At 48.1% G+C, this 19,830-nt stretch overlaps 1 protein-coding gene across 3 annotated transcripts in view; it reads right to left on the reverse strand.

The window, feature by feature from the left end:
* PIGN (phosphatidylinositol glycan anchor biosynthesis class N) overlaps positions 1 to 19,830 on the reverse strand; it is a 1,975,532-nt gene that overhangs the window by 61,999 nt on the left and 1,893,703 nt on the right. For all 3 annotated transcript variants that reach the window (XM_069613664.1, XM_069613662.1, XM_069613663.1), the window contains one exon: positions 1,186 to 1,228. In XM_069613664.1, the coding sequence (XP_069469765.1) occupies positions 1,186 to 1,228 (43 nt within the window). The remainder of the gene's footprint in view (positions 1 to 1,185; positions 1,229 to 19,830) is intronic.

The following is a 19,830-nucleotide window of genomic DNA, read 5'->3' on the forward strand; positions in this document are numbered from 1 at the left end:
AAGGCAATATTTAATCTTGCGTGCTGATCAATGATTGCACAAACACCAATAATTCATAAAAAACTGAAAATAACAAAAGCAGTTGGAGACCCAGCTGCCTGGTACTCTGGTTCCTTACAAGGTCTGCCAGAATCTAAGTAGCCTCCGCGGAGCCTTTTGTCTCCTCTCGCTGCCTCCAATATGGACACTGTGCCTTCGATGTGATGGCAAAATTCCTGGAGGACACATGCTGGGCAACATATGTCCCTAAATACCAGGCTTGGGACCATCTCGGGAGATGCCTCAGTAACCGCTTTTCTCATTCAATGTTTAACCATAAACAAATGCAGCAAGCCCTCCACCTGACCCTTAAAGATATCGTGGTCTTTGTTCTGGTTGTACTGCTTTCAGCAAAGTATAGGGTGACAATATAACTCGCACCCAGTGAGAGAGTGAAGGAGAGCGAGATAAATAACGAATGCAGAGACAGGGTAAGGTAGATCAGTGTATGGCATGCCAGCTACAGCTGGTTGGTAAAAAGTGCTCTGAAGTGCCCACAACATGACGGTGCTTGTATAAATAGAGATCACAGGGGTAAAACTAAAGCTTCAAAAAAGAAAACCCTGGAATCGGGTGTCACGTATGGGTGAGCCAGCTAGGAGACAAGTGGGACATTTCTTTCACTGATTAATTTAGAATCTTTTTACTACAATCCAGACTAACGTCATGCAATGCTGCCTGCATTTATATCTGTTATTATTTTAAAAAGAAAATAACTATAATTAAAAAGGGAGATGTGACCCATTAAGTAGGACTGAGGATGTAGATCCAAGAGATGTCGTGGTTCAGAGTTCATCAGAATACCTGAAGCCTGTCCTGGCTCTAAAATGTACACAAAGGGGGTAATCCCTGATAAACAATAACATTGTAACCCATAATACTGTTCAAAAACACTGCTTCAAGTATCAAACTTAGTTCAAATCGTTAAATATATTTTCCAAACATTAAGATGTTCTCAGATTTTTGGTTCCAAATTATACACGTGTGCCTGTGATCTACACATCATTTTGCTGTAGGAGCGAAGCCATGCAGTGACATGCAGGGTCTTGTGCTTTACTTGAAGAAAGTTTTTTTTAAAATATCTCATTCAATTGATAGAAGAGAGCAGTCCCTAATTAGGATTTGAGAATATGCTTGCAAGCTTACCAGTGCCATGATGTCTGATATCACCAGGACGATGAGGAAAAGACTGCAAAAGAGAAAGAACATTTGTCAGTTTACAGGAGTAGATACATACGCTTGATGAACAGAAACCAAAGGTTAGGGCACAAAATTATGAAAGCACAGTGCTGATTAAACTTCTGCAAAACCCCTTTTCCTTTGGGATTGAGTGTATTGACGCCAGAACATGGAAACAGGATTAAGTACTCTGAAATAATTCATATTATTTGCCATATTCACTTCTATTGAGAATGTTGCAGGCAGTTTCGCCATCAGTTTTAACTATACCTAAATTATTGTATGGACAAGTCATCGTCCAACTAGAATATCATGTAGAGCCAAACAGGCTTCTTGACTGTTACCTGTAGGGAAGGCATTATATCGAAGTAAGAGACACAAGTGACCACAGTTCAAGGGTGTTTATTGAACTTTCACAAGGGGGTGAAAAACGCCTATCTAAACATAAATCTACAGATGGGAGCAAGCTACGACAAACAAATAATAACAATGCAGTCCTAGTGGAGTCTTGCAAATTAAAAGGGCCTATACAAAACAGAAAAAAAAATAACTATTGCCAATCCTTGCCTCTTATAACAGATAGTGAAGGGAAATGTTCATGAAAAAGAAAGAAGTGTTCACAAAAAGATTTCACAAAAAGATAAGTCAGTATGTTTGGGCCGTTGGCCTCCCTTCCCCATGTTTTTAGCACGGGACAAGGCGGTTCACTCGAGTCAAGCACCCACTCTGGCTTCTTTGACATGAGGATACAGTTGCAATTCCAGAATGAGGGCCTTCTGTGCCCAAGTCCCTTTTCTCATCAAAGACTCATGATTGAGAGGGCCTGTTATACAAAACAAAAACAGAAAGTTAATTTCTTCTTACAATGATTTGATTCGAATGACTCACCCTGGATCCTCCTCAGCCGGGCTCAGATCCCTTTTCCACTTTCTATTAGTCTCCCTCAGACGGGCTTGGACCAATTGCAGTTCAGTTATACTTATCGTAGACTTTCGAATGTGCACAGGGTTTAGCTTGACCCATCGTAGGACCACTTCAAAACAAAGTTCCTCTTTTCACAATGTAGTTGCCATTCAGTTGGATACCTAACAGAGACCTTCGAATGAACACCCATGTGGCGCCATACCACTCTGTACATGGTATCCTATTTGGCTTTTTCAAAGTATATTCACTCCATTAGTCTTGGTTCAAACCCAAACTGATTTTGTATAATTGCTCCGACCCACAGGCTGTGCTGCTTTTACTGACGCAGCTTTCTTGCAGGAGCCAAGGGCAGTACCACAGCGGCAATCGTTCCTCCCGGCGGGGTTATCGACACAGGAGTGCCCTGGATACCTTTGATGCACAGCGTAGGATTGTTTAGCTTCAGTTCCTGGTCTTAGGCTTCTCAAATGCAAAGGCTTGTGAAAATTAACAGTTTCTCGAGGTCAAGAATACTTCCCTCCGTGCAACCCTCTACGGTCTCACCGCCTTTCTTCTTGTGTTAATCTGCCATCTTGGAACTGCTGCTTTCTTGTGTGCTTGTCCTCACTCAGAGTGTGCTTTCGTGCTCCGCCTTATATCAGTGCCGGGAAGTGTGATGGGAGTCAGGTGTGTGTAATGATCAGTAATTGCCTGACCATGGTGTTGGGACATGTCAGGTATACGGCTCTGGTGTTAGTCCGCTGTTGCTCACGACGAACTGTCCGTGAGAAAGTGTTTCTGTCAGGAAAGGGGGGGGGCTGAGCTTCTAGGTATCCTACCTGGTAGGATGGGGAAAAGGTGTTACAGGGAAGGGGATACCGCGACTCACCCTTCGGTGTCCCACTTCCACTCTCTGCAGACCCCTCATCCAGGTGATCCTCCCGCACTGGTCGACCCCCAGGAACTGTTTCCAATAGCGATGGCCGTGTCCTGGCCACCTGGATGACAGATCCCCAGGGACTAGCGGGTGAGACAACTTCAGGTTTCTCACATACCATATTGCTTACTGCTTAAATGAAAGAGCGCCCGTGAAGCAGCCTACCAAGAACTGTTGACCATTCTCAGCAAGTGCAGCTGCACCAACCTGAACTTATTCAACTGTGACAGAGACCCTGGATCATGAGGTTCTCAAACTGGATGAGCTCCACGTCCGGGGTTTTGGGTTCCACTGTCTCACTTCCTTTTCTAACAGTTGTTTTAGAGTATAAATATAATTCTTGCGCAGTGCCCAAGGGTTACTTGGCGATCTCACGCCTTGTTTTTTAGTTACGAAGAGCCTCTAAATCATCTCTTAAGAGCGCCAAGTGGGGGCTTCTATCTTTAGGTCAACAAGACCTGGAAATGTTGGGGGATCTGTTCCTAACCAGGGCACTAGAACATGTGCCGGACTGCAAGTAAACTAAAATAGGGAATGTGCTCCTGTTTCACGCTGAGAAAATCACAGCTCTCTCATTTTGAAGATGGTTACACGTAGGGCTCGAGATAAGATTTTGATGTGGGAGTACTGGACCCCCTGTTCTTTGGAGTTGGGAGAATAAGGATTATTGAGGAAGTCAAACAATAATTCCCTTGCCCAATGTTATAAAAACAAAAAAAGAAATCAGATACATTCATTTAATATGAACTTCTTTGGACCTACTACTTCATAAAAAATATATATTTACCTTAATGTTTTTCTTCTCTGCAGTAATAAGTGGCACTGATAGCAATGATGCAAATATATTCACATTTTTACTTCCTATTTTTCCCTTATAGGATTTTATTAGAATGTTTCCAAAATATTATAATACAAATCAACCTGCTCCAACATTGAACATTTCTTTTGTGTTTGTTTAGTTTCATTTATAAGTCAGCATAACATTGTAAATATATCTTAGTAAGATATGCGGATCAAAATAGCACGTAAACATTCACAACTATTTTTCAACTTAAAAATCAACATAACCCCTCCCTCCACACCTAATAAAAAGTGGCTGCCCTTTTATCCATTAATGTATTCAAAAATAAGTATCTTGCACGTGTATTTGCGTGTAATTATTGTATAATATGGTATTACATATTTACTAATGTATTTCGTTACAAAAGGGAACCTTTTTTTTTTAGTATTTGCTTAGTTTTAAGAAGTAAATGTGGTTTGAATGCCTCCTATCTGTAGGGCTCGTTGTACATAAACCTGACATTGTAATCCAGCAAGTATTTAAACGCTCTGAATTCTCAAGCATCTTCTGTCTCTGAATAATCGGTCGTTTTTGAACCTTCAAACTGTGATTCGGCACTGCTATGAATGAAGTAAATAACTAATGCACTTTTGGTCCGTCTACCAGAATATTCCGTAACACAGTAAGCCAATGTACAAGGGCAATTTTCTAGTTGTCAGCACAATTGGGGAGGAGGGAAACCAATGCACTTGGCAATAGTGGTAAACATCTGGTAATTACCACTGCCGGATGTTTTACTGCACCGCCAAACTACGAGTTTTGCTACTACAACTCTTGTTTAACGCATGCTTTTGTGCGGTTAGTTACCTCCACACAAAAGTAGTACTGTATTTGGTAACTACCACAAGCATTAAATACCGAACTATAGAAAACTCCATGGAGTCCTATGGGACTCCAAAATGGGGAATAACAGGACTGTCTGCATGTCATGACCTGTAGAGCTTCCGCAGCATCGGATGGAAGCCCTTGTGGCCCACCCTGACCATGATCATGATGCTGTGTAGTCTCTGTCCCAAAGAGGTAAGGAGAGGGATATATACGCAGATATGTTAATAGGAAAATAAGGTGGAATAAGCTGCCGTGGTGTGTGAACAAGTTAAACAGCAATGGTCTAAGATCCTGTTATAGAAATGTGGGTGCAAATGGAGCTTGACAAGAAGATACTTTAGAATGTGGTAATCTGTAAAACGTAGGTTTTGTTTCTTCATCGCAAGGTTTTCTTGAGTGCAGACCACTTCAGAGGAACTGTTGAAAAACTGCATGGCAATTTAAAAACAGTAGTTCAACTTATGACAATAATAATTTCAGTTTTTACAATGAGATTCATAATACATTCTTTTGGTTTAAAAGCACTATAATGATAGGTGTTATTACAAACACGTCAATGCTACTCAATGTATCGACATCGGATGAAGAGTCAGGCCTACGTGTCCGTCTTAGCATAGCTATATGCATGCAACAGACAGTTCATCAGAATGATAACAATACATTTTTTTTACTTTAATTTGTATTGGCATTTTTAACAGTCAAAACAAGGACCATGTTCACATGTCACTTTGAAGCTTTGCCAGTCCTCATGAAAAACACAGTTCCCCTCCTCCTCCCCCCTCGATACCCTATCAAACAAATATTGGTGGTTTCTTGTACAACTTATTCGATTTGCTCAGTGACGCTCGTTTGCGAGTTGGTCTCCCCAATCAGGGACAGTTCTCCCAATCCTCGAGTTCATACTTGGCATATCACCCTTTTGGGCATTGGCCTGTTATAGCATTGGACCCATCGGGGGCAACCTGCCTTTATCCGACCGATCATTCCTGACCCTTCTTATTCCGGGGGAACTCCCCTTCCTTTCTCTTACCACGATGTTGCTCCACCACTGCCCCCTTCCATGAAGGGTCGTAATCGCCCCTCCACTAACGCACATCCCATCCCCATTTCCGTTTGACCCCATCCCAGGCTGTCCTAAAAGCGCGCAACTCATCATTCACCATTGCCGTCAGCTTGTCCATCAGAAACATATTTTTCAGTTTATTCAACCAATCATTCTTGTTTGAGATTATTGCACTCTTCCACTTATAGGCCAGTGCCACCCTCCCCGCCCGCAGCATTGTCTCCCACATTCTACGGTACCTATACATTTCAGAATCTTTTGGTGGTATCCCCAGTAATATTTGCAGAGGGTCTTGTGGGAATGTTTCCCCAATGACCTCCGCCATCCACCCCCATAGGTTCTCCCAATAAGCTTGTATATGTGGGCAGTACCACCACATATGTCCTCTTGAACCAATCTGGCCGTACCCCTTCTGGCACAGTGGGGACGACCCGGCAAGCATCCTAGGTATCTTGAGGGGGTCTCTATGCCATCCCTGGAGTATCTTGAAATTGTGTTCCATATCGGCCGTGAAGAGATTCCCATGAAATGCTATCTTGTATATCTTTCCCCACATCTCTTCTGTTAGTTCCTCCCCCGGAAGCTCATCCCAGTATTATTTAAACACCTGCCTATTCTTTTTGTCGCTGACATTCATAATCTTCTATAATTTGGACACCATCCCTTTCCGCTGAATCTAATATTTTCTCAAACGGGGTAAGCGGACGCTTCAATTTCACTCCCCATTTTTGATTGGTCAGGAGTCCTTTCAACTGAAGATACTCAAATACTGTGATTTTACCAACTCCCAGAACCTCTGCCACTGCCTCATAAGGTAGGAATTCTCCCTCTTGGAACAGCTGTCTCACCCTTTCCAGCCCTTTATCCGACCAGTCTGGAGAGTTGCGGAATCCCCAGTCTCCCAATCTTATAACAGGACCCCAGAGTGAGGATATCGGAGAGGGACAAGTTGATAGGTTCTCTGTGTGTTTACCCGCCCTCCACAGGGACCACAGCACTCCTAGGGTGGGGTGGCCGAGTAGTCTGCTCGGTATGTCTTTATGGGGGCCCATAACAGATCCCTCACTTTGACTGGGTGTGTTTCCATGTCCTCTAGGTAGGTCCAGCACGTTCCCAGATCGTCCCACATGTGTTCCAGAAGCCCTCTGAGTTGGGCTGCTTTGTGGTATAATTGGAAATCTGGAAGACCGAAGCCCCCCTCCTCCCTGGGGAGGGTAAGAGTGGATTGCATGGTCCTTGGGGTCTTGACCTGCCATATACATTTTTGCAGCGCTGTCCGGAGCTCTTTAAAGGTGGACTCCGCTACCTTTGTGGGTAGGGTTGTAAACGGGTACAAGAGTCTTGGTAGAACATTCACTTTTACCGCTGTGATACGGCCATACCATGATAAAATCATGCTGCCCCATCGGCAGATCCACTTTAATGGTTGACATCAACGGGTCAAAATTAGCTGTTGCCAGCGCCGCTAGGTCTCAGGTCAATTGTACTCCCAAGTATTGGATTGCCACTTTTTCAACTTTGACCCCTAAGAGGCTGTTCACTGGGTCTAGGTCCAGGTCGGCTGCTCGAAGTGGCAGCAGCATAGATTTAGATTTATTAATGTTTAGGCCTGAGAAGGCCCTGAAAGTGTCAATTAGTGAGAGCAGGACCGGGAGTGTCTATGGGGCGTCCACAAGGTACCCCAGGATATCGTCCGCGAACAAGGAAAGTTTGAATTCAACCTGTCCCCTTCGAATACCTTGTATTCTCAGGTGGTTCCTCACTGCTGTCGCCAGGGGTTCCATCGTAAGGGCGTATATTAGAGGGGATAAAGGACACCCTTCTCTCATACCTCTAGTTAGGCTGAAGGGGGCCGACAGCTCCCCATTCACTTGCACTCTTGCCGTAGGTGCCCTATACAGCGCTCCCACCCACTTTCTCATGTGTTCCCCAATTCCCCTTTTCTGTAGGCGAACGGCCATATACCTCCATTTCACTCAATGGAAGGCTTTCTCCAAGTCAAGGGAAAAAAGACTGGCATTGAGTTTGGTCCCTTGTGCATGGTGCATTAGGTCAATTGTCTTCCAGATATTATCCGACCCCCGTCACCCTTTAATGAAGCCGACCTGGTCTCGGTGGACCAGGGTAGGCATAATCCCCTCCATCCTCTTACCGAGTACCTTCGCTAAGATTTTAACATCTGTGTTCAGCAGGGAGATTGGGCGGTAGGATGAGCACTCTGTCGGGTCTTTACCCTCCTTTGGCAATACCACTATAATGACTCCCATCATTGTTTCGGGCAGGTTGTCCCCCTCGAGGACTGCATTGAAAACCATAGCTAGGTGTGGGGCCACGGTGGACCAATACAGCTTAGAAAACTTCACAGAGAACCCAGCATCATACCTCCATTCATTGCCTTTATTGCCTGGTCAATTTCTTCCCCCCGATACCGAGGCTTCCAGTGTTTCAGCAACGTCCCGTGTTAAACCCGGTATCGGTAGCTTTGCTGGGAAGTCTTCTATAAGGGCATCATCTCTGTTAAATACTGATTCATACAACCGTTCATAGTATTGCTTAAAGGCCCCCCCTATACTCGGGGTGGCATAGCTCAGTGTCCCCTCATCGAATTTCATGGCTTTAACCATTTTGCTTTTCTGGGCCTCCCACAGGTTCCACGCCAGTATCCTATCCACCCAATCTTCCTTTTCGTAGTTTTTTTGTTTAAGGAACCGGAGGTTCCTTTTGGTCTTACTCAATAATAAATCCCTAAACTGGGTTTTATAATGGTCTAGGGCCACAGCCTGCCCTGGGGACGACCGGTTACAATACCTGGATCATTACGATCACCTTTCCTTCTGAGACTTTTTACTTCGAGTTCCCTATTAAAATAGAATGCTGGAATGACTGGTTATTTTGGCTCAGCTCGTGCACTGACATTTTACCAGCAGAAAGAGAGCTGGCACAGTGTTTGGATCTCAATTCTATTGTTACCAATTCACGTGTCCTTTAACCATGGGTTTTGTTATTGTTTAACATTGTGGTCTACTATACTAATCTGTTTTTTCATCACCTCACAATTCTTGCTCATTTATTCCAGCCCAAAAATACCTGCTGTGGAAAATTATGTACCAGTGTACCGTAGACTAACATGATTATGTATAATCCATGAGTAGAGTTAGGATTAATCCCCATGATAAGTGTGAAGAGACAGTAACCGCAAACCAATATATTGCTGCTATTAATAAAACAGGCTAGGTTGATGTATTAACAAACAGGCCTGCTTAGTGAAAGCATTACCATGTATTCTGAACCGATCCTTACTTCGTGTGTCTTTCCTGTTGGCTTTAGTAAGCAAGAATTCTTTAAAAATAATATTATTCACACTTCACTGTTCCAAGGCAATTTGTTTGAATTTATAACGTTACATCAGTGTGCTTGTAATTTGAAAGTTTCTTAAATGTAGTCGGAACTAGGTAATGATGACCTGCTCTAATTATAGCATATTTCACATGTTAGACTGGGTGACTCCTTCTGCCGCACAAGTTGGAGAGTTGATAATTTTATGAATGCGTCTTTGAAGTATGACCAGACATGCAGGAAAACATCCTACATGTGATAAATTAAGCTAAGTCAAACCTCTCAATAGAGGTTAATGGGAAAGAAAGCTATACGAATCAATGTTTTGTGGAGAGAGATGTTTGTGCGTTTGGACCTGTCCTGTGATGTTGTTTTGCTGTGTCGGCTGTTTACCATTAAAGACATTTACCAACCACTCTGACTGGATTATTTGTAGAAGAAAATGTTGCTTACATGACCATATTTGATGAACGTTGAACTCATTAAAAAAAATATATAAATAAAATAAAGTCAATCAATTGAATCATCAACATACTGTCCGATTTATGCAAATGTTAAAAATGTTGTGGATCATTCATTGGTCTTGTACGATGAAGTGAACTCAGGGTAAGTAATGTGAATGGGACTACTCTTTCAGTACACTAATAGACACGCATAGAGGGCTGACCACATAACAACCATCTTTAGGGGGATGCAATGACTCCCTATGGAAGCTAGGAGGTTTTTGTTTTTACCATACATTTTTATTAACATTTTCAATAAAAGCCTCACAGATAGTCAACGAAAACAAAAGAAACAACCCCGTCCCTCCCGAACTACTCCCCCTCTGACCCCCCCCACCTCCCAATCCAACAGGTCCCCTATTTTCAACTCTTGACATATGAACTGCACACATAGTTCTTTCCCCTATAAAGTCTTTCGGCCGGAGTGCCAGGGTGAATCTATGAATCAGGATTGAAAGCCGACTTCCTCTTAGATTAGCAGTGAGAAATTGTCCCAAATCTTCACAGATCAGATTCGTCCTGAGGGCTAATAATGCCCAATAGTTCCATAGCTTTGGGACACCAGGCCCGTCGGCCCCCGCTTTTAGGTAAATTAGCAAGTTGGCCCAGTCTGACGTAAATCGCATGTGTTGGCCCTGAATAGAATAAGTGAGCCATTCAACAGCCACCAGAGACCACAACTTAGCGACCCATTCGTGTTCCTGAGGGGGAACCCTCGACTTCCACCTCCGGGCAATTACCAGCGCCGCCGCCATTACCATTATTAGGTAGAGTTTGCGATCCACTCTCGAGGAAGGAGTTGTAAGCAAGCCGTTCAGGCCTAGTAAGGCCAGGCCTCTGTTTTGGCTCGGCTGAATTCCCAGCACCTGGGCGACGGCATGTTGGACCTGTGTCGAGAATGAGTCCATTTTGGGACATTCCCACCAAACATGAGAACCCTCCGAGCCGCATTCCCTCCAACACAGCCTCGAGACATTGGGATATACTTTATTTAACCTGGTTGGGGTTAAGTGCCATCTCATCATCAGCTTCAGCCATATCTCCCGGATTTGAATCGATCTGGCGAGTTTCGGGATCTGAGACCACAGTTTTACCCATTCCTGATCCTCAATAGCCACCCCCACATCCTGCTCCCATTGGACCATACACTTCCTCACTTGCAGCGTTTCATGGCCTTTAATCAGTTTATAGATGGACGATACCACCCCCCTACCCCCAGATTCGGTATCTAAGTATTTTTCAAATTCGGTGAAGGAACGAGAACTCGCCTGCTTAAGCTCTCGCTGAGAGACCCAGTGCCTGATCTGGAGATAAGAATATCTTTGCTTTTCCCCTATGCCAAAGTCCTTCTTAAATTGCTCAAATCGTTTCACCTCCCCCCCTCCAACATATCACGTACCATCCGACAGCCGCCTTGAAACCAAGGAAGAAAAGCCAGCGGATTGATGAGTGCTGGAGTGAATTGTGGATTTCCGTGTAAGGGCGTATATGGAGAAGGGAAGATAGTGATGTGTGCTCTACTGATGGCTTGATCCCATGCTTCTCCTGTGGTTGAAGTTATATCACTGCAGTTCATTCGCGAAGGACTATCCTGCCTCGGGACCCACAGAACCCCCTCCAAGTCCTTCCCCACCACCGCTCCATCCATCTGCCTCCACACCTTCCCCCTATCGTTTCTCTGCTAGTCCCTAATGACTCTAATCTGAGCCGCAAGATAATAAACCTTAAAGTCCGGCTCTCCTACCCCACCCCTGCCGGGTAAAGCTTTCATGAGGGCAGCCGCTAGTCTTGGGCGCTTTCGATTCCAAACGAACCTAGTGGTTATTCTTTGTAGGAACATAAAGAAGGGCAACGGGATTTGTACGGGGAGTGCCGTGAAGTGATAAAGGAGCAGGGGCAGGATTGTCATTTTTAGGGCGTTGATTCTCCCCAACCACGAAATTTCCAGGGGTCCCCCAGTCCACCAATTTCGATTTCACCTTCTGAAGGAGTGGAGGGAAGTTCGCTTTGTAAAGGTCACCAATGGACCGTGTCAGGGAAACTCCCAGATACTTTAATGAGGAGTCAACCCACCTGTACATATAAGCCTTCCTGAGGTCCTGGACCTCACTAGTGACAGAGTGAGGGGTAGCGCTTCAGACTTGTGGGCGTTGATTTTTAGGCCTGCCACTTGGCCGAACCTGTTTAACTCCCTAGCCACCGCTAACAGGGAGGTGATCGGCTTGGTCAGGGCAAATATCATGTCATCTGCAAAAGCTGCTATCTTATGAACCTCTCCACCAAATGGGAGCCCCTCTATATCCTCAGAGGACCTTACTGTCTGCAGGAAGGGTTCCAAGTGAAGGGCGTAGAGTAGTGGTGACAGCAGGCAACCTTGCTTGGTGCCCCTTACGACCCTAACTGGGGCTGATATGTGGCCATTTATTGCTAGTCGTAAAACTGGGTTACGGTAGTTAGCGCTTACCCTTGCGATGAAACCCGGACCGAACCCCATTTTGGCCATAGCCGCAAACAGGAACCCCCACTCAGCCCGGTCAAATGCCTTCTCGGCATCAATCACCAAAAGAAGGGCCGGGACGTTCTTTTTCTGACCCTTTTCGATCAGGTGGGCCTATCTTCTAACATTATCTGAAGTCTGCCTCCCTTTTATAAATCCAGACTGGTCACTATGTATTAGTTTGGGGAGAACTGTTTCCAGATGGTTGGCCAAGACCTTGGTTTGAATTTTGGCATCTACATTTATCAAAGCTATTGGGCGGTAGGAAGCACAGTCGGTCGGGTCTTTACCCTTCTTATGTATTAAGATGACTTTGGCATCATTCATCGAGTTGGGGAGAATGCCTGCTGACCCTACACAGTTGAAGAGTTTGGTGAGGATAGGAATCAAAGCTTCTTTATGCGTCTTATAGAATTCAGATACGAACCCGTCTGGGCCCGGGGCTTTACCAGGCGGTAAGTTATTGATCGCCCACCTAACCTCGTCCATTTTGATCTCCCGGTCGAGCGCATCCTCTCCTCCTGAGAAATCCTACTGCATCTCACCCGAGAAAGATAAGACTCCTGTACCGCAGTCGTAGGGTGTCCTGATCTGTAAAGGTCAGAATAAAATTAGCAAAATTCACCTTCAATGTCCGAATTATTAGTAAGGAGGACCCCTGTCTGCCCCTTTATTTTCAAGATTTTCTTGTCTCCAGCCTCCTTCCTTAGCTTCCTGGCCAGCAACCGGGCAGCCTTATTGCCTCTAATGTAGAACCTTTGTCGCATAGCTAGGAGGTTCCGCTCTGCCACCATTGTCTGCATAAGGTTTAACTGACCTCTCGCTGCCCTATATTCCCTTTTAGTGGCTGCTGACATCCTCCCACCCATACGAGACATGATCTCCTTAAGTCTGGTTTCCAATTTTAGCTCCTCCAATCTCAGCTCCCGTTCCCTTCTGGCCTCGGTTGCTATGATCCTTCCCCTTACAGTGGCTTTGAGGGCGTCCCACCAATTTTGGTGGTTTGTGTCGTCCCAGTTATTCTGGTTAGTGAAGTCTATAATTCCCTCATCTTTCTCCTTGACCAGGAATGGGTCCTTAAACAGCGAGATTGGGTATCTCCACTTCCAAATGCCCGGGGGCCCCTTTGGCCTGGCTATGGAGAGGGTAAGTGGGGCGTGGTCTCCCAGGGCAATTGCCCCTACTTCCAGAGCTAAGGCTCTACCCAACAACGGCTTTGAAATCCAGGCATAGTCTATTTGTGAGTGTGACCTATGGGCATGTGAGTAGAATGTGTATCCCAGAGCATCGCCATACAGCTCTCGCCAGGCATCGACCAGGGCCAGATCTTCAATTTTCTTCACCAGGTCCCCTGAAGGTCCCCTCTGTGTTCCCCATGTGGCGGAAGTCCTGTCTTTGGCGGGGTCCCAGGCTAAATTAAAGTCTCCTAGCAAGAGGATATTTGCCTTTGCAAATTTCCCTAGGCGGGTTACTATATTTTGTATATAGGGGTCTTGGACTTGATTTGGTGCATATAGAGTTGCTACCGTGATGACTTCCCCCCCTTTCCCTGAAGTATCACCGCTAGGTATCTGCCTTGGTTATCCTTCTGTGTATTCCCGATTGTCAGATCCAACCCATCCCTCAAGGCTATTAGGACTCCCCCTTTCTTGCTGGTTGGAGTAGCCTGTACTACCCGTAAGTACCCGTGGAATCTTATCCTATGGGTGTCCCTAGTGTGCACATGGGTCTCCTGCATAGCCACAACATGAGGATGTTCCCGCCCAAGGAACCTCTCCACCTTCTTCCTCTTAACTGGGGAATTGAGGCCATTCACATTTAATGAAAGCACTTTAAGTACCGCGGAGTTAGCCATATGGAAAGATGTTGTGATGCCTGATTGTCCCCGTTATGCCCTCTGATCCCCTCGCCGAACCCTCCTCGGTGTGTGCCGTCCACTCGCAGACCACTACGAGACCACTCCCAACTAAGACCTTGGATCTCTCTCCCCCACACCCCGTCTAGGCGAATCCGACTGGCACCAAGCCCCCATCGTGACAACATTACGAGAGCCGGACTCAATAACAAACCTAGAACTCCCCAGTCTGAAATGGCAGGAACTCCCCTTCCCATTCCGAGATGACAGGACCCTCCCTCCTCCCCGATGCATCCCGCAGATGTGTAGGCCATCGCCTTTAATGTTTTAATACGCATGTTAAACTTACATCTATGTGTGCCCTCCCTGGGGTTGGTACAGAGATTATGAACGTGCAACTTGTTTTCCTTGTGAACCCCTCTCCCCAGGAAGGTCCTCCTGTTCTGGAGTCTGGACCTGGGCCAGAGAACTGAGCTGGAGTTGCTTACGCTCCCTCCTTGATTTCTTAGGGCCCACTTCCGACCATTCCCAAGGTTTCCGTGATACTGCCCTCCCGGTCGGGGAGGCTCTTGGCAAAGGTGGGTCGTCCTCGAGGCCTAATAGAGCTAGTCCTTGCTCGCAGGTCGTGATTCTTTGTTGCTTCCCCTGCCACTGAAAGCTAAGAGCAAATGGGTGGAGCCACCTGTAGCGCATTTGCTTCTCTCTTAAGATGAGCCAGGGGGGCGTGGCCTGGAGTCGATGGCGAGCAGAGGCTGATTCGCCGAGCTCCGGCCGAGACGCCGTTTCCGAATCATTTATCTCCGGCTTCAGCGGGTTAGCAGCCCCCTGAATAGAACGCAGCGGTGTGTGAGGCGATCCCACACAAATCCTCCTTGAGGGGTCGGACTCTCCGGACCCCCAGGCGCCGGCGCTGATCACCGAACGCACTCCCTCCCCCCGCCGCGCCTGGATTCAAGATGGCGGCTCACGGAGTCTAGCGAAGCCTCCGCATAGCACCCCCGCCAGCACATCCAGGCGGGGAACACCGCGGAGGAGCATCACAGCGGAGCGGCCCTCATCCCAACACCTGACCGCGGCTGGCACCCGGTCCTCGCCCTACTCCCCTACCACCACTTCGGAAGGCCCCGGTCGACACTACGTGCCGGAGTTGCCCTATTTCCGGAGCTCCACCGAGGCACAAACTGCATTTTGGAGACGGCGGTGGGGAGCTCACCTGCCTCCAACTTTCTCCCCTCTACCGGAGACCCAGCCGAAAACGAACACGCCGCGTACTCCGGGGTCAGGAGCACGCGGCGACACCATCGGCCTCCCCCTACTGGGCCTACAATCTTCTGCAGGGAGGCCGCTGCCGGGTGGTCGGACCGGAGGAGCTGCTGGGGCACTGGGCCGCTGTGGCCCATTGCTTCGCCCGGTGTCCCGGAATCGGGAATGGCCCGGAGGGCCGCGACGAAGCGCCAACCCACGGAGCAATCGTGAGCACAGCCCCGGCTGCACTCCCCAACCACAGCCTGCATCGTCCATGCAGCCGGGCCGCCCAACTGGACTCCTCCACCAGGGGGGGACAACTCCGGCCTTCCCCCTCCTGAGCCTACATTCAACTGCAGGGAGGCCACCGCTCGGTGGCTGAGCCGGAGGAACTGCTGGGGCGCTGGGCCACTGTGGCCCGTTACTTTGACCAGGCCTGGAAATCGGAAACGACCCGGAAAGCCGTGACGGTGCGCCGAGCCAAGGAGCAACTGTGAGTACGGCCCCAACTACCCTCCCCAACCACAGCCTGCATTGTCCCCGTGGTCGGGCGGCCCAGCAGGACTCCCTCACCAAGAGGGGACAACTTCTACCCTAAGCGCCCCAACACTATCACCCCTAAGCCCAGGGACAGCGACGCAGGTGCTAGGATAGCGGATAGAGCACCTGGAAGTACGGAGGAGCGCCCCACCTCATGCGCTCTGGACAGCCTCCAACTACTGAAACAACAACTTCCCAGGGCACAACCCACCCTAGAACACCGCTCCGGGCTACACAAGAGAGCGGCCCCGAACTTCACCCCTCCAGACTCAAGACTTCGGGGCAACCACTATTACGTCCCCAACATGGCCGCCAAAAATAAAACCAGGGCCGCCACCATGGACTCCTTTGTCTCAGCCAGGGCAAAGACTCCCACCCAAGCCAGGGCCAGCTCCACCGAAACCATTCGCTCACAAGAGACGGACCCCAAAGATAACCACTCCCAGATAATGGATGCTATTGCCTCATTAAAGACCCACATCGACTCCAAGATAGACGAGTTTAAAATAGACATATCAACTCATTCGCCAAGATGCCCGCAACTTAACGGAAAGGGTGACGGCCATGGAGAAAACCACAGAGGCGGGGTCCGCGGCCGCGGCGACCCTACAATCTGAAGTTTCGGACCTGAAAAGGAAGGTCACATTCCTAGAAGAAAGGGCGGAAGAGGCCGAGGGCCGGGCCAGACGAGGGAACATCAGAATCTTAGGTATCCCGGAGGGGAATGAAGGCCTAAATACCACGTCCTATGTTGAAACCCTGCTGCTACAGGAAATTGGGGCCGGCAAATTGACTCAGGGATTTTCGGTGGAGAGGGCCCACAGGTCCCTACAGAAACGACCCCCCCCTGGATCACACCCACGGCCAATTATAGCCAAGATACTAAATTTCCAGGACAGGGAAACCATATTAAGATATTCCAGGGAAACAGGCCCTATCACACGGGGCGAAGCTAAGATTTCCATATACCCGGACTACACCCAGAAAGTACAAAGGGAGAGGAACTCGTTTGTTCCGGTCAAAGCGAGGCTTCGCCAACTGAACCTTAAATATAGACTGCTGTACCCGTCCCGCCTGAAAGTTATCCACAAAGGGCGAGCAATCTTTCTCGAAAATCCAGAAGCGGCCAACATGTGGCTAGAAGACAATAACCTTGCCGACGGTGCAGATAACCCAGGTGGGGAAGACTGAACCTTGGGGGAGCAGGGCTGGACCCCAGGGACCCCCCACACCACCCACACATGAAGCATAAACAGCCGGACCCAAGCAGGTAACTCAATTAACAGTATATCATATGGAAACGACCCTCGTTTGGCCTCGCCGCCTCGCAGCAACCCCGCCCCCAGCGAAAGAACCAACCGGGCGAGTTTCTGCCCGACCCAACTCGCGCCCGACTCCCGGATGGGCACAGACGGCGCGAGAGCGCCTGAGCACCGCGACATAGTTGTAGTCGCTGGGCGCACCAGTTTGAGTTATGTTATCAGTTCAGTTAGTACCATAGTCTTCGTTCCACTGATGCTTGAAAACACCGTGATGGCCACAAGATACGCTTCAAGAATTGATGAACCAGAGGCCTATCACTTACAACCTATCAATCACGCTCTGATGCCACACTGGGCCGCCGCGGCTGCCCCCCACGCCAAACTCAGAACACCACACCAATGGCATCACAACTCAATGTTATGACGTGGAACGTAAGGGGAATGGGCTCGTACCTCAGGAGGAACCGCATACAGTCCTACCTCAGGAGGAAGAAAGTCTCGATAGCGATGTTACAGGAGACACATCTCACCGAGGACGCTCTGTCTAAACTGGCAGACCGATGGGAAGGAACTGTGAGAGGATCCCCATATTCCAAATACGCAAGGGGTGTGTTAATATGGATAAACCCTAATGTGCCCTTCCAATTACATGGATGCGAATCTGACAAGGACGGCAGATATGTAATAATGTGGGGAACTATAGAGCAGACCCCGATCTGCTTAGCTAACACATATTTCCCGCAACATGGAATCCCGTCGTACCTCAACACACTGAGCTCCAAGCTGGCACACCACCGTGGCCAAACCTTCCTGTGGGGAGGAGACTTTAACTGTGTTATGGACACAACTATGGACAGATCGCTTCCTCCCCCCCAATCTAGCAACCCTGCAACCCGTGCCTTGGCGGAAACACTAGACCAACTCAACCTAGTGGACAACTGGAGGATACAGCACCCAGCCGATAGGAGTTATTCCCATTACTCAGCCCCACACAACGTCCACACAAGGATAGATTACTTGTTTATTGATCGTGACGAAGCCCCGCTGGCGATAACCACAGAGTATCTGGGGAGATCTATTTCTGATCACTCCCCGTTAATCATGCAATGGAGGCAGAGAGGACCCAGACCCCCGATTCCCATGTGGAGAATGCCTTCCGCGACACTAGAGGACCCACAGTTCAGAGAGGAACTTGCCGAGAGGCTAGAGGAGTACGTCGATATCAATAAAGGATCCGTCTCCACTTGGAGCACACTGTGGGAAGCCATGAAGGTGGTCACCAGAGGAGAAATCATATCTAGAGCTGGAGGCATCCGCAGACAACTAAAGACATCACTTGAGGCCCAAGAATCAGAGATCACCCGTCTGGAGTCCACTCTTGACACCTCCCCAGGAGTCGAAACGGAACTGAAAGCGGCCCGAGAAAAATGCCAGCTCTCCTGGGACAGGCTGGAAAAATTTGACTTCGCTACATACACCGCTCGATCCCACAGGGAATCAGACAAACCAGGTAAGCTGTTGGCCTGGTTATGCAGAAGAGAGCACCCTAAACACTTACCAACAGAAATAATAGATGCAGATGGTGCATCCCACAGGACACAGATGGGGATCAACAAAGCATTTGCCGAGTTCTACTCAAAACTATATGCTCATGAAGCCCGGATCCCCACCACCGAAATAACAGACACCCTGGATGAGATCGACATGCCCCAAATATCCAGCGAACAGAGAACTGAACTAGACATGGACATTACTCCCGACGATGTAAGATGGGCCATCAAGTCGCTCGCCACCTCCAAGACCCCAGGTAGCGACGGACTCACGCCGGAATTCTATAAAGCATACGAACCCATCCTCACCCCCATCCTACACGAAGTCTATCAGGAAGCTTACACAAACGGGATCCTCCCCAACACCATGAGAGAAACTATAATCATCCCCATGCTCAAGCCCCACAAACCACCTACTGACTGCGACTCATACCGACCCCTGGCCATGCTCAATTATGATAGCAAGATCCTCACCTCAATACTGGCCAGCAGACTTGCTAAAGTGCTAGGGTCCATAATCCATGAGGATCAGAACGGATTTGTCCCAGGTCGCAACACCACAGCCAATTTGAGGAGGCTTCAACACATCATGGCCGAAACTCATGACTCGGAGGAAGATCTAGCGATACTGTCACTTGACGCCATTAAGGCCTTTGACTCCATCTACTGGGAGTGGCTGGTGGAGGCCCTGCGGGCTTTTGGCTTCGGAAATGGTTTCATCAGATGGGTCCAGGTTCTCTACAACTCCCCAGTGGCCAGGGTCAAGACAGGCGGAACAATTTCAGAACCTTGGAAAATACAGAGGGGCACGAGACAAGGATGCCCACTCTCGCCTATGCTGTACATACTGGGACTGGAACCGATTGCTTTATACTTTCGTCAGCAACTCTTTGACGCCGGCATCAAGGTGGGCAACGTTCATAACATAATATCATTGTACGCCGATGATGTTCTCCTGTACCTAACAGACCCAGAGCTCAATGCACCGACGGCACTGGAGGTACTCGACAACTACGCGAGATACTCCGGAATCCAATTTAGTAGACACAAATCCTCAGCATTTCCCCTGGCCGGATTGAGAGACGTCTCAGCGGAGGACCTTCCGAACATAGGGATAAAGTGGCAACCCGAGAAGTTCAGATACCTGGGGATTAATCTCGGCCACACCCCACAGCTCACACATGAGCACAACACAGAAGCAGCCGTCACCAACCTCCGACGGTCCATAAAATTCTGGTCCAAACTCCCACTG

The sequence above is a fragment of the Ambystoma mexicanum genome, chromosome 5p (assembly GCF_040938575.1).
Source record: "Ambystoma mexicanum isolate Mex_15411 chromosome 5p, UKY_AmexF1_1, whole genome shotgun sequence".
NCBI classification, from domain to species: Eukaryota; Metazoa; Chordata; class Amphibia; order Caudata; family Ambystomatidae; genus Ambystoma; species Ambystoma mexicanum.